Source organism: Bos indicus x Bos taurus, chromosome 13 (assembly GCF_003369695.1).
Source record: "Bos indicus x Bos taurus breed Angus x Brahman F1 hybrid chromosome 13, Bos_hybrid_MaternalHap_v2.0, whole genome shotgun sequence".
Lineage (NCBI taxonomy): Eukaryota > Metazoa > Chordata > Mammalia > Artiodactyla > Bovidae > Bos > Bos indicus x Bos taurus.
Window position 1 is genome coordinate 41,270,744 of NC_040088.1, and position 13,401 is coordinate 41,284,144.

Below are 13,401 nucleotides of genomic sequence, written 5' to 3' on the forward strand. Positions count from 1 at the left end.
GTGATTATGTCTATTTTGCTATTTGCTCTGTTCTCTCTGCTTTTTATTTGTTTTATTTTTCCTGTGAGTTTCTTGAACATTTTTTAAAAGAATTCCACTTGTATGTATCTATACTGTTTTTGTTTTTTTTCCATGTATTTTTATTCTGTTTTTGCTATGTGTCTCTACATACACTTTTTAGTGGTCACTCTAGATATTACAGTACGTATATATAATTTGGTCTACTCGCATCAATATTCTACCAGTTTAAGAGATGTGTAGACAGTTTATCTCCATTTACATTCCATTTCTAGAAGTCAGCCACTAGGCCAAACTCAGCTGGGATGTTAGGATCTGGACACAGAGGTTTCCTGGAGGCTCTTGGCCTGTGGCAGGGTGATAAGATGCCATTTCATAGGACTCTCACTCTGATAATGAGTGAGCAAGGGTAGAAGGCAGTGCCAGGTCCCCAGGCAGCCCTCTAGGACATCAGATTTGCAAAACTGGACATCCCTCTTTTTTTGCACAACAATTTCCCCACCTTTAACCCTTTACCTCCATTCTCTCTTCTGACTCAGGACCTTCCGGCAAATGTGAGGTTTTTGCTCATGTGTTTACTCTTCCCCTTTGAAAACACTCTCTCCAGTTGCCATTATGACTGCTGGTGAGACTGGTCCCCAGGGAGGAGGCCAGCTGGTCGGGGGGCAGCACTCAGCCCACAGCTGATCCACTGGTGGTGAAGGGCACATCTTTTCTGCTCGACTGTGAGTCGCATGAGGGAAGACACCTTGGGTCTCACTCCCCCAGCCGTGAGCCTGAGAGAGGTTCAAGAACCCTCTGTCAAGAAAAGCTCCCACGGCCAGCCCAAGATAGGGTCCTTGGAAAGGCCTGCTGGCAAAGCTGGCCTTGGCTGGAGCCTGGGAACTTGGATGATAAACCACTCTGATGCTGATATAAAACTTTCCCTCAGCGATGAGGGCCTCACTTTGTCTACAATGTTTATACAAACAATGGGGTTTATGCTGAGCACCTGTTTTCTTTCCGCAAATCTGCGATTTCGGTACATGCTGGGCAGAGGCTGCCCATGTGAACAGCACCAAGTCCCCAGGGAGATTCCCTGGCACACATTCCATTGAATTCCTAGAGGAATGAGGGGTGTCCCATGTAGTGGCCCCGAAAAGGGATGCTGGAATCCTGTGCCTGATGTCTGTGATGTCTCCCCCAGAGCCTCTTCCCTGTGCTGATTTTGTCCTGTATCCATCACTGTAATAATCACATCCCTGAGCACCCTGAGAGTCCTCCCAGTGAATTCCTGAGCCTGGAGGTGGGCATTGGGACCCCTGATGTACTCACAGAGACCGGTGTCAGTCATAGAGTTATCCATGCATGGGGCAGAAACTGGGCCCTCCAAGCTCAGGCCAGAGTCTGAAGGTACCTGAACTAAGAAAAGCTCAGATGTGACTGAGGGTGGGAACTAAGTTATGAGGTTCCCCCAAAGAACTAACAGCCTTCTGCTCAAATGGCATCAGCCGCCTAAAGACCATCAACTCCGTGCCTGAGTGTGAGTGCACGTGGGAGAGTTTTGGGCGGCCATGAGTGTGCACGTGTATGTGAGTGTGGACGAGATTTCGATGAGGGATATGAGGGCCTGGCGGATTCTACAGCACAAAGCACACAGCACAGTGGCCCCAGGTCCCATCAAGGATCTTTGCACACGTGCATCTATACATCCAGGCACGAGTTGTTCCAGAGCTGGTAATGGTTCATCCAGGGTAGAGTGTACACCAAAAAGTCGCAAATGAAACTCTGTGGGAGAAGAAAGAAAACAGTCAGCTTTTGGGGAATTGGTTCTTGAAGACGAAAAGAAGTTTCTGCCCCTGCCCCCCGCCCCTGCTTGGGGAGTCTGGACCCTGCCCTGAGGCTGAGGCCCGACCACATGAGCGAGGTGGGTTTTGCTCGCTGGCACATGCTGGGGGCAAAGGGGATGTCCGAGTCAGCACAGGAATGTCATCCTGGGCTCCCTGACCCGGTCCTCCTGTACTTCCTTCCCGGGCACAGAAAGAGAGACCCTCAGGCCTGCCAACTTGCAGGAGGGACCAGGAGGAGGGCACAGGTCGGGAGACAAGGAGGTGACTGGACAATCCAGAGGGACCCAGGGATGCGGACCAAGACAGAACAAGGTCCCCAAGGAAAGTAAAGCCGCTTCCACCTGAGGTCCAGGGAGTGGACCGGGTGGGCAAGGGGTCCGGCAGCCCAGAGACCTGGGGCCGGGGCGGTGCCAGCCCAGGGTGCAGAGATGCCCAGTTACGGTGCTTCCTTTTTCCCCTCCCCACCCCGGGTGCCACCCGTGGCATCAGGCAGCCCCGTGGCTGAGTCCTGGCTCTGCCCCAGCCACAGGGCCCCTGACACCTATCCACGTTTCCTTGTGCAACGTTTGCTGCCCCCTTGACTGGAGCCCCTTGTCAGCTGCTTGCCAGCACACACCTTCTTCAGATTCTTCTTGGTCTGAATGGGGCACGAGCGGTTTTTCGTGCTGTTCCTCTTGCACTTGGTCCTGCTAATCTTCACGGTAATCAGGTACTCCACGCCCGTCGTCAGCTACCAAGAAGCAAAGGCTGTTAGCTTTGACTCCCAGCATGGCTGACGCTCTCCTGGAGGAGCTGGGACAGAAGACCTTCAGGAGCCTCCGTCCCTCATCAGTTCCTGGGGCTCAGCCTCCTCCCTACCTGCTGGAGGATGCCCAGTGCCCCCTGATTACCACCTGGGATGTGTGATGCCCAGTCCTTGCTCTGTACCTGCTCTATTGCTGCAGCCACAGGTGGCTTCTTACCTGTCTCCCTCTCATCCTTGGGACCAGGGAGGCAACCTGGCTGCAGTCCCATCATGCACCCAAGTCTGCACCGTGGCTCTCAGAACGCGTGGACGGAGCCGTCTGGGCTAGTTTAGTTCCTGGGCTCTGCCTCTGTCCTCATCTTCCCTCCCTGCTGCCTTGTCTCAAAGTTAGTGGTCAAAGCGGTGAGAAGGCTGGGCACTCTGTGGGATGGCTCCTGGGAGGAGAGGCCCCAGAAAACCTCAGGGCAGAGCAGCAGGGGAAGAGGACTGGGATAGGACCACCACCCTGATCCCGGCGTCCCCTGGAAAGATGTCAGGATGTGGGCCTGGTCCGACATCAGGATTTAGGGCTCCTGGCTCTTCATCTAAGGATGTCTCCAACCAGCTAGCAAGACTGGTGCCAAGAGTTTTCTCCCTGACCCTCAGCACACCCTGCACGTGTGAAGAAACTAGAACGCTAGCTGCAAAGTTAACTAAACTTTTAGTGTGCTCGTGCCCCCGTGCTTAGTCGCTCAGTCGTGTCCAACTCTTTGCGACCCCATGGACTATAACCCCCCAGGCTCCTCTGGCCACAGGATTCTCCAGGCAAGAATACTGGAGTGGGTTGCCATTTCCTTCTCCAGGGAAACTTCTCGACCCAAGGATCGAAGCCAGGTCTCCTGCATTGCAGGCAGATTCTTTTTTGTGCATGCAAGCAGATTCTTTACCATCTGGGCCACCAGGGAAGCTTCAGTGTGCTCAATGTTTTCTCATTCATTGTTAGACTTATTTGTTAAATCATGATAGGAATGATCGTGATGATATAAATGTTTTCACAGGTGCTACTTCACTCTTATTCAGCCCACTTCGAAGGTCAGGAAGCTGAGACCTGGAGAGTCTGGATGGCGCTTGACCAACACCCCACAATTAGGAGGAGCTGGGTGTCAAAACCAGAAGCGGCACCGGGAGCCCAGCAAAGATGGCCATGGTGTCCCCTCCCTGCCCGTTGAGAGGTACGGATGGAAATAGTCAATGGGCAGCATACAGGCCTGCCCAGGGGCCTAGCCCCAGGTCACCCAGCCCCTCAGGGGCACTCTCTCTGTGCACTAATCTGGCCGAATGATATCAGAAGTTCGCTTGTGAACAATCACTTCAGTTAGCTGTTAGTGATAGAGGACCAACGGTCCACGGGGTCGCAGAGAGTCGGACACGACTGAGCAACTGGCACTTTCACTTCACTTTCACCAGCTCTGTTACTGGCCTCCTGGAGGTCCAGCTCTATCCCAGGGACCAACAGCAGGAAGAAAAGGCCAACTTGGGCAGAGTGTGGTGAGGGGCCGCCACCTTGTGGCCACGTCACCTCAGTGTCCTCGGGCCTGTGTGCTGGCGTCACGCAGCAGGAGTGACTCAGGTGGACCGGCTGCTGTCCACGCCCGGTGAGGCCCTTCGGGTCACACCAGCACTGCCCGAGGGCCCGCCCCACCCTGGTCTCCATTCCTGCCTCCCCTCTCTCTAACCAGAGCCCTGATCTCCAAGTCAGTCATTTTCCCAAATCCAGCAAATTGAACCAAGGTGCATTACTGTCGCCGCCCTAACTCATAGAGTTTACTGTCTAACCTTGAGGGCAGGTTGGAGCAACAAAAGTGTTTTTTAAACAGCTTTGCTTTCCTCTATTATCCTTCAACTGATGTATTTCAGAGAAACTTTATACGTTAAATAAAATGAGAGAGGATGGGTAATTCCAGGTTCTGAAAGGACCCAACTAGAGGCCCTCTGTATCATTCTGGGTTTCTCAAGGACACAGCTACGATCTCCAGATCCAGATTTTCAAGCCCTGGGCATGAACGCTTATATTTTGCCAAAAGAGAGGAATAATAAAGGCAATGAAACTATCCTCGGTTGCTGTTCCTCTGGCAAATTTCTGAATGAAAGCAATTCTTCCCCTGGAAGAGCAGCTGAGAAGCTCAGGGGATACTCAGGGGGGCTCGGGGTCTGAGGGACCCTGCGGGGCCAGCTCCCAGGAAGCCGCCCCCACCCCAGCCCTGTCTGGGAGCCACACCTGTGCCGCTGTCTCACCTGCACCTGGCTGCGGAGCAGCTTGTCTATGCCGAACAGGTAGGAGTCATTGCTTTTGTTGTTGTAGTTCTCCAATAAGAAGGTGAGCGTGGCGTTCACATTCCTTGGGCTCTCGGAATCCTGGAAGCCAGGCCACTGTTGATGTCGACCCAGCACCAGCGCCAGGGCCGCCAGCAGCAGCAGAGGGTTCCCCCAGCGTCCAGCTCCCATCTCTGTGGTCTCCTCTTCACAGGGCTTTCCAGGTAGGAAAGTGCCAGCCACGTCCGCTCACTTGCTCTCCCTGCCGCCCTCGCCAATGCAGGTTTCCATGGGAGATGCCTGCCTGCGTGAAACCGAGAACGGAGACCTTGACCCCTTCTTTCCGGGGCTTGCCCGTGATTTGACCAGAGGACCCGCGACAGACCTGCAGAGGGTCATTCACTTTTCTCAGTAACTGAGGCAAGTATGATTTCTAAATGTCTCTCTCCCCCTTCATACCCTATGAGGAGGAAAGCCCCCGGGACAGACCCCGCAGGCAAGAAGAGGTGGTGAATCAGACAGAGAAGGGGTTTCCCTGTGGCTCAGACGGTAAAGAATGCGCCTGCAATGCAGGAGACCTGGGTTGGATCCCTGGCTTGGGAAGAGCCCCTGGAGAAGGGAATACTCACTCCTGTATTCTTGCCTAGAGAATTCCATGGACAGAGGAGCCTGGCAGGCTATAGTCCATGGGGTCACAAAGACTCAGACGTGACCAGCTCCTTTCACTTTCTTTCATCAGACGGAAAAGAGGCTGTCTGTGGGACTGGGGGAAGGTTACAGAGAAGGTGATGCTTGAACTGGGATCCAAGGGATGAAGGCCTGATACATTCCATTTACCTACAGTGGGTTCCAGCTGTCTAGGCCAGAGATCCACTATTTCCCGTGCTTCCCTTTTGGCACTGGCTCTCTGCCATCCACTGACCACAGAGTTCTGCTGCTGGATCCAACTGTGCCTGCAGGCCCCAGCGCTCACCCTTACCATCTTGGTGTGACCCCAGGAGAGCTTTGTGAGGTAACCCTGGCCTTTCTGTGAGGGAGCAATGAGCTGTGAGCTTTGTTTAGAAATTAAATCCTGCAGTCCCTCAGAGGTTAGGTGTTACCTGTACAGGAGGGGAAATTTCCTCTCCACTCTTTGGGTTTCTGTCTGGGCCTAAGAATTAAACTGACAGAAGCCAGATTAACAGGAGAAAGGCTACCAACTTTCTGGGCTTTCACGAGTACCTGGGAGCCTCCACAAGAAAGTGAAGACCCAGAGAAGTGACCGGAGCAGGGAGCTTTCATAACTTGTACACACAGTAAAACTGTGAAGTAGCCAAGACGAAGGGGTTGAGTTCAGGGTACCCCATGGTGAAGGGGTAACAGGTTAGTTTACGTAGCCTCCTTGGCTCTGTGTTCCCGTCTCCGGTTACCAGGACAATCTCTGTCCTCATGTGCAGGGAGGGGATGGTTTCACTTGGTACATTTATCTCCTGCTTCAGGAAGGAAGTGCTTCTGCCATTTTTTCAGACTCCTCTGGCTTAAGACCGTCTTTGGGCCAAGGTGCCATATTTGGGGATAGCTTGTCCTGAACCCCATCACCTGCACCAATAAGCCCATAAGAGCTCCCTGTGCTTAAAACACTCACTGAAGTGGGATCCTGAATGGCATTCTGCTCCAGACAACGCTAGTGGGACAATTATGAAATGTGGGTAAAGTCTGTAGACTAATAGCGTAAAACTGTTGACACAAATAACCAATAACCCATAGCGACTTCACTTTCACTTTTCACTTTCATGCATTGGAGAAGGAAATGGCAACCCACTCCAGTGTCCTTGCCTGGAGAATCCCAGGGACAGGGGAGCCTGATGGGCTGCCGTCTGGGGTCACACAGAGTCAGACACGAATGAAGTGACTTAGCAGCAGCAGCAACAGAGATAGAAAAGGGCTTTATTTGAGACAAACCGAGAAGTATAGCCAGAGACACAATAACTCAGACGACTCTGAGGAACTTCTGGGAAGAAGCATGGCTGTCAGCTGTTTTATGTCATTTTAGAACAAAGAACATCAAACCAGTCAGGGATACATGCCTGCAGGGTTTCAGAAAAACTGGATCAGCGAGTATACAGAGAGTCAGTTCACCGGTGGCCCTGGGAGAGGAGTCTTATCATCAAGGAGTCTGAGCATCGGCATCCTAGGAAGGGAGGCATTTATCTCTTATCTTCAGATGTTATAAACTTCTGGACAGTCTGCCCTTTTCTTTAGTGATTAAAGCAAATATACAGTGTATGTCTGATGGGTCACAAACAGGCTGTTTTAGCATAAAATTCAACACAACTCATATATAAGCCTAGGGATTCCCTGGTGGCTCAGACAGTAAAGCGTCTGCCTACAATGCGGGAGACCTGGGTTTGATCCCCTGGGTTGGGAAGATCCCGTGGAGAAGAAAATGGCAACCATTCCAGTACTCTTGCCTAGAAAATTCCATGGATGGAGGGGCCTGGTGGGCTACAGTCCATGGGGTCGCAAAGAATCAGATACGACTGAGCGACTTCACTTCACTTCACTTCATACATAAGCCCGAATGACTAACTCCTACTTCAATATGTGAACATTTCTTCTGTGAATACAAATGTTAACTCTTTGGTTTCTACCGTCGTCCTAGATTTAACACAGGATGTTAGCATGCAGGGATGGGAGAACTTGATGCTATTGCTGTAACCTTTAGTAAGTCTGAACTGACTTCAAAATAAAGATTAAAATGTTCAAAAATAAATACATAGGTTCTTAGTCATTGAGAAGCAGCTTGATATGGTGAGGGAGACCCATGTTTGTAATTGGCTCTGCTGGGGTCTTTGCTGGGTTCTAGGGGAGCTGGTTCATCTCCTCAGCTTCAGATTCTTCACCTATAAGATGAAAACGGGGAAAAAGACTCATCTCAGATCAGGGTGGAGACAAGGAAGGGAGGAACCTGTTCTCAAGCCAGGCAGGAACACCCTCTTCCATGATTCTTCCATTACTCTGAACACACACACCCATGGCCCGTTGGACTCCAAGTGTCCTGGAATCTAGGCTACCCTCCAGTGTGAAAGTCTTACTATACCTGGTAGGGTGTCCTCCCGGATCCCATGGCTTCATGATTTGTCCAGCTCGGGGAGGTGGCAGCTTTAGAATACTTGAGCCCGGATGGCAGGTGTGCAATCATGAAACAGATACAGAAGGATTCTGAGTGATGTGCGGGAGTGCTTGGGCCTGGACCAGCTCGGCCCGCCCAGGACGTCTAGATGTACAGCCACCCTGGATATACCACCAGTCTGTGGACCTGGGGAGGGGAAGGTGATATCCACGGGCTGTGTTAGGAAACCCACAAACATACCAAATAGATCTGCTTAAGAAATGTGGGCTGATTATATGCATGGAATAAGGGGAGAACAGGGGCCCTGGTCAAATGCCAGGAAAGGGAAAAGGAGAATGAACATATCCGAGGAAAAGGAGGAAGTGGGATGAAGTAGGAGGCCTTATCAAGTCTATGCCTAAGGGAAAAACAAGAGCCTTGGTCACATCTGTGAAATGAGGAAGTAGCAGCGCTCTAGTTCTTTCCAAGAGTAAGGATGAGATAGGGCATGATCGTGGACCAACGGGAACACAGCATCCCGGTCCTGTCCACGGAAAGTGAGGAACAGGGACTGGACGACATCCCTGGGGCAAGACGAGTCAGGCAGCAGTGTTCCATCCACAAATCAGAGGGCTGAGATGGGTTGTTTCCACAGTTGAGGGAGAAGTTGAGGGCTTAGTCATGTCCATGTGATAAGTGGGAAGCTGGGGTGGTCCTGTCCATGGTAGAAGGGGAAACCAGGGCTTGGTCAAGACCATGGAATAGGGGGAAAGGTGGAACATGCTGTGGGGGAAAGGTGGAACACGCTGTGGGGAAAAGCAACAATTTAATGTCCATAAAATAAGGGGAAACGGGGGCTCATCGTGTCCATGAAACATGGTACAACTAGAAGAAAAACAGAGACTCATAAAACCCACAGAAAGGGAAAGCCTGAGGCCCAGTTGCTGTGTGTGGTCATGGGACAGTTGGGTGAAAACAGATACGGCCGTGGCAGGGGAGTAAGGGGGAATCTGAAGCCTGGACAAGTCCACAAGTTCAGAGGAAGGGGCCTGATCACATCCAGCGACACAGCCTGAATAGACCACGCTGGGCAAAACCACTGCTCATCGCGCTATGGTCTGACTAGACATCTGAAGTGGAGCGGGTCCTGGGGCAGGGGGAGTCACATGGCTGGTGAGAGCCGAAGCCCTAGGGTGCCCGGCAGGTTCCAGGACAGGCTGTTCGGGAGCAGGCAGGCACGTAGAGGGCACTCCTGCCTGGCCAGGCTGGGTGCAGACATCCCATGGGGCGGCGGTTGGTCTGGTCTCATGGTGGGGCCTGGGCCACTGTGAGGGGGACACTGCCCAGCAGGAGCCGAGCGTCGAGGTGGGGAGGCCTCGCCACTATTGCTTGGCCGAGCTTCACCTTCTTAGTATGTAAAGTCAGTGTCATAGTAAAACAGCGTGTGGATGTTGAATCATAAAAGGTACAGAAGTACGGGCATAGTGCCTGGGGCTGTTTGCACAAGAAGGAGCTGAGGCAGGTGGAACGGCCCTGGGCTGCCTGCCATTCCTTCCCTCCATCCCTCTGGAATGACTGGCCTGGGGCTGGGACATGGGTCACGGTGTTCCACTCTCCTAGCCACCTGCATTGCTCCCGAGCCTCCCCTCCTCACTTTGGGTGAACAAATGAGCCCCTCCAAACAACAGGCTGGCCCCCTCTGGGTTCTGCTTTCCACCATCTTCTTGTTTGGTTTGTGTTTGTGTTTGACAAGCTCCTCCTCGTCCTCTAAACAGTCCTGCTCTGGCCTGGCTGCTGACCTGGATAGAACCCAGGCAGGAAGCCAATCAATTTGCGGTTCGTCCTCCTGCCAGAAGCCCTTCAAAGCAAGCCCAGCAAGGAGCAGCCCGGGCTGGATGAATGCCTGCCCAATGGAGGCTATAGAAGGCACTGCCGGCCGCCAGCGGCTGCCCTGGTCCCTGGGCTGAGGCAGAAGGATGTGGCTGACCCTGGCCAGAGGCTTGCTGGTCCCCCACATGCAGGCCAGCAGCAGACTGACAGCCGTGACAAGGCACCGCCCTAAAAGGTCCAGGGGACATTTGCTCTTTCCAGACTAAGACACCTAAGAAACCACGGGGCTCAGGAGGTCAGAGGTAACAGGGCCAGGTCTCCATGGGACTTCTGGGGTGGTGGGCCTGGGGTGGTGGGTTTTTCACATGCCATTGTCCTCATGCAACCCTTCTACAGATGGTGCCCATAATCCTGTGATGTTGGTTTATCAGCTCCTAAGCAGGCTATAGCGAAGGATAAGGAAGCCTGGCGTGCTGCAGTTCACGGGGTCACAAAGAGTAGGACATGACTTAATGACTGAACACCACCAACAAAGCAGGCTACGTCACTTAAATAGTGGTCAAGACCCATCCTGAAAACAAAGGGCACCCAGGCCCTGAAGGCCAATGGCTGCCGTCGCCTGGTTTTCTGTGAACATACCTCCATTCTCCCCAGGCAAACAGCAGCAGAAGCTGAAGAGGATCCAGACTTTGCTGCTGTAACCTTCAAGTCTTCAAGTCCTTTGCCCGTGTTTTCTATTTGGTTGTCGGTCTTCCACTGATCTGTAGAATTTCTTTATCCTTAATGATTTGTGGGTAGGTGTGCTGCAAATATCCTTTTCTGGGTTGTGGTTTCCTCTTTCTGTTTGAGCTATGCTAAGTTGGTAAAAATACATCTTTACTGTTAATGATGTGTGTGTGTGTGTGTTAGTCACTCAGTCTTGTCCGACTTTGTGACCCCACGGAATGTAGCCAGCCACGCTTCTCTCTGTCCATGGGATTCTCCAGTAAAGAATACTGGAATGGATTGCTATTCCCTTCTTCAGAGGGTCTTCCCGACCCAGGGATCGAACCCTGGGCTCCTGCATTGCAGCCAGATTCTTTCCTGTTTGAGCGATAGAGGAGTCCTTAATGGAGTGAATGTATCAATTTTTTTTCTTACATTTTGCAGTTCTGATGTCTATTTAGGAAATTAAGGTCATAAAACTATTTTCCTGTATTTTCACTTAAAACTTCTTAAAGTTTTAAAGTTTAGCATTTCATATTTATGTCCATGCCGATGCTGCTACTGCTAAGTCACTTCAGTCATGTCCGACTCTGTGCGACCCCATAGACGGCAGCCCACCAGGCTCCCCCGTCCATGGGATTTTCCAGGCAAGAGTGCTGGAGTGGGATGCCATTGCCTTCTCCATTTATGTCCATAACTATCAAGATTTTCTTTTTTTTTTTTGCATGGTGTGTTTACTAATGTTTGTTTAGAATTTTTGTATCCATGTTCATAAAGTGAGACTGGCTCTAAATTGTACTTTCTCACACTGACCTTTTCTGTTCTGGGTTTCAAGGTTTCAGACAACAACCTGGGGAGCATGTCTATCTGGGTCCCTGCAGGACACACTAGCAAAAGGAGGGCTTACTTATGGGGGTACCTGCAATGCTGTGGGCGAAGGAACCCAGGGCACAGGACTATTATTTCCTGAAGGATGAAGGGAGCCAACTCCAGTGCTTTGGCCACCTCATGCGAAGAGTTGACTCATTGGAAAAGACTCTGATGCTGGGAGGGATTGGGGGCAGGAGAAGGGGACGACAGAGGATGAGATGGCTGGATGGCATCACTGACTCAATGGACATGAGTCTGAGTGAAATCCGGGAGTTGGTGATGGACAGGGAGGCCTGGCGTGCTTCGATTCATGGGGTCACAAAGAGTCGGACACGACTGAATGACTGATTTGATCTGATCTGAAGGGAGCCTCAGATGGTCACCTGACCAGGAGACCAAGGAAAACTGCCATGATGTTTCTTACCTTCTGCCCTCCACCTCTGGTTGGGCATCTTTTGGCCAAACACAACAGGAAGTCAGAGGTCATGGCCCCATGGATGTAGTCCGTACAGGTCAGAACCACAGAGCAGACAGCACCACGAGGCAGCTGGTGAGTGGGGCTGGGGGTAAGGTGGTCTGACATGGAGAGGTTTCCCTACTTTCATTCTCGGGAAGAGTTGCTGGATTTTTAAATTTTTTTGTCCATTTGTTTTGGGGAATGGGAGGAGAGATTCCCTGATTTGACTTCATTGTCTACCAGACACCCTCCCAAAGTGGTCGATTCTCACCCTTAGAGGTAGTTCTGCAAAGTCAGTAGAGATCCTGAATTAACAAAGATTGAACCATCATCCTGCCCCACCTTTCAACCCCCAGGGAAATGCAGATTTGCTTCCCGTGTTGGTCACCCATCAGCATGTAACCTTCTTGCACACAACATATTTCATTTGATTTGACATCTTAGTGACTTGTTAACATGGACTCACAGCCCACAGCCCCACAACTCATGCCTGAATGAAGCTCATCCAACACACGTGTTTTCTCTGGAGGGCACAGTCCAGCCTTCTCCCTTGAAGACATTAGACAGCACTTCAGCATGGTGCTTGGGGGACAGTTTAAATAGTGAAATCACCAACAGAAAGTACAAAGTGGGGAAAACATGGCACTAAATAAACGACGAGAAGGACACTGATTTGTAACAAGAGAGCAGCATGGTCTAGTCCTCGTGAGCATCGGGCATGCCAAGGTCTCCTGCTCTGCCCATGTCCACAAATGACTGCAAAAGTACCCTGGTATTGATTTGGTTACAAATAGATGTTAGGGAGTAGGCACAGCAGCAAGTATGGAATCCGTGGGCAACAAGCATCACACATTTCCTGATCCTGTCACCTGTGCAGAGCGTGGAGGGGAAGAGACCTCACACCCTAGAGCAGCCAGGTCCATGTGATTGCTTCTGGGAAAGCCTTTCTTGCATCTTGGGATGGACTTGAGTATTTTGGTAACAGCCAAATGTGACAAAACTCAAATATGCCACAATGGTGAACTGCTATGTTACATTCGGGGCATGAATTGGACGCTCTAGAATAGTCATGTTCTTTCTTTTTTTATAGGCATACAGTTGTTCTACAATGTTGTGTCAGTTTCTGCTGTACAACAAAGTGAATGAGCTAGCTGTATACATATATCCCCTCCCTCTTGGGCCTCCCTCCACCCTCTGCATCCCATCCATCTAGGCTGTCTTAGAGCCCCAAGCTGAGCTCCTTGTGTTATACAGCAGCTTCCTGCTACCTGTTTTACACACAGCAGTGCACATGCATCAATCCCAATCTCACAGTTCATCCCACTCCTCTCCAATCCATTTCCTACGTGTTTCTTAAACATACACTTCTTAGACTCCAGCTTCAGGAGATGCCAACACAGAGAGCTAGGGGGTTAGGGATCGGTATTTCTTGAACATCCTTTGGGAACTGCTTTAATCAACACGCTGATGCTGCCCTTGGAGCTTCTAGGTTGGTCCCGCCACCAAATCCACAGAGGCTGCTCTGCTTCTTAGATGCTCATGCCCACTTTTTGCAGTTTTTCTC

General features: G+C 51.3%; 1 protein-coding gene across 1 annotated transcript; it reads right to left on the reverse strand.

The window, feature by feature from the left end:
* Positions 1-553: 553 nt before the first annotated feature.
* Positions 554-5,276, reverse strand: CSTL1 (cystatin like 1). Its single transcript, XM_027558120.1, has 4 exons — positions 4,867-5,276; positions 2,464-2,577; positions 1,708-1,785; positions 554-598 (listed from the first exon to the last, which is right to left on the reverse strand). The coding sequence occupies exons 1-4, from the start codon at positions 5,074-5,076 to the stop codon at positions 554-556; spliced, it is 447 nt and encodes a 148-aa protein (XP_027413921.1). The 5' UTR covers positions 5,077-5,276.
* Between the last annotated feature and the right edge of the window lie 8,125 nt (positions 5,277-13,401).

Bases quoted from the DNA above. Each gene is read 5' to 3' on its own strand.
- CSTL1 (XM_027558120.1), bottom strand. From the start codon at position 5,076: ATGGGAGCTGGACGCTGGGGGAACCCTCTGCTGCTGCTGGCGGCCCTG. The intron at 2,578-4,866 runs GTGAGACAGCGG...GCTTCTTGGTAG, and splicing joins TGCTCCGCAGCCAGGTGCAG to CTGACGACGGGCGTGGAGTA. The intron at 1,786-2,463 runs GTGTGTGCTGGC...CTTCTCCCACAG, and splicing joins CCAAGAAGAATCTGAAGAAG to AGTTTCATTTGCGACTTTTT.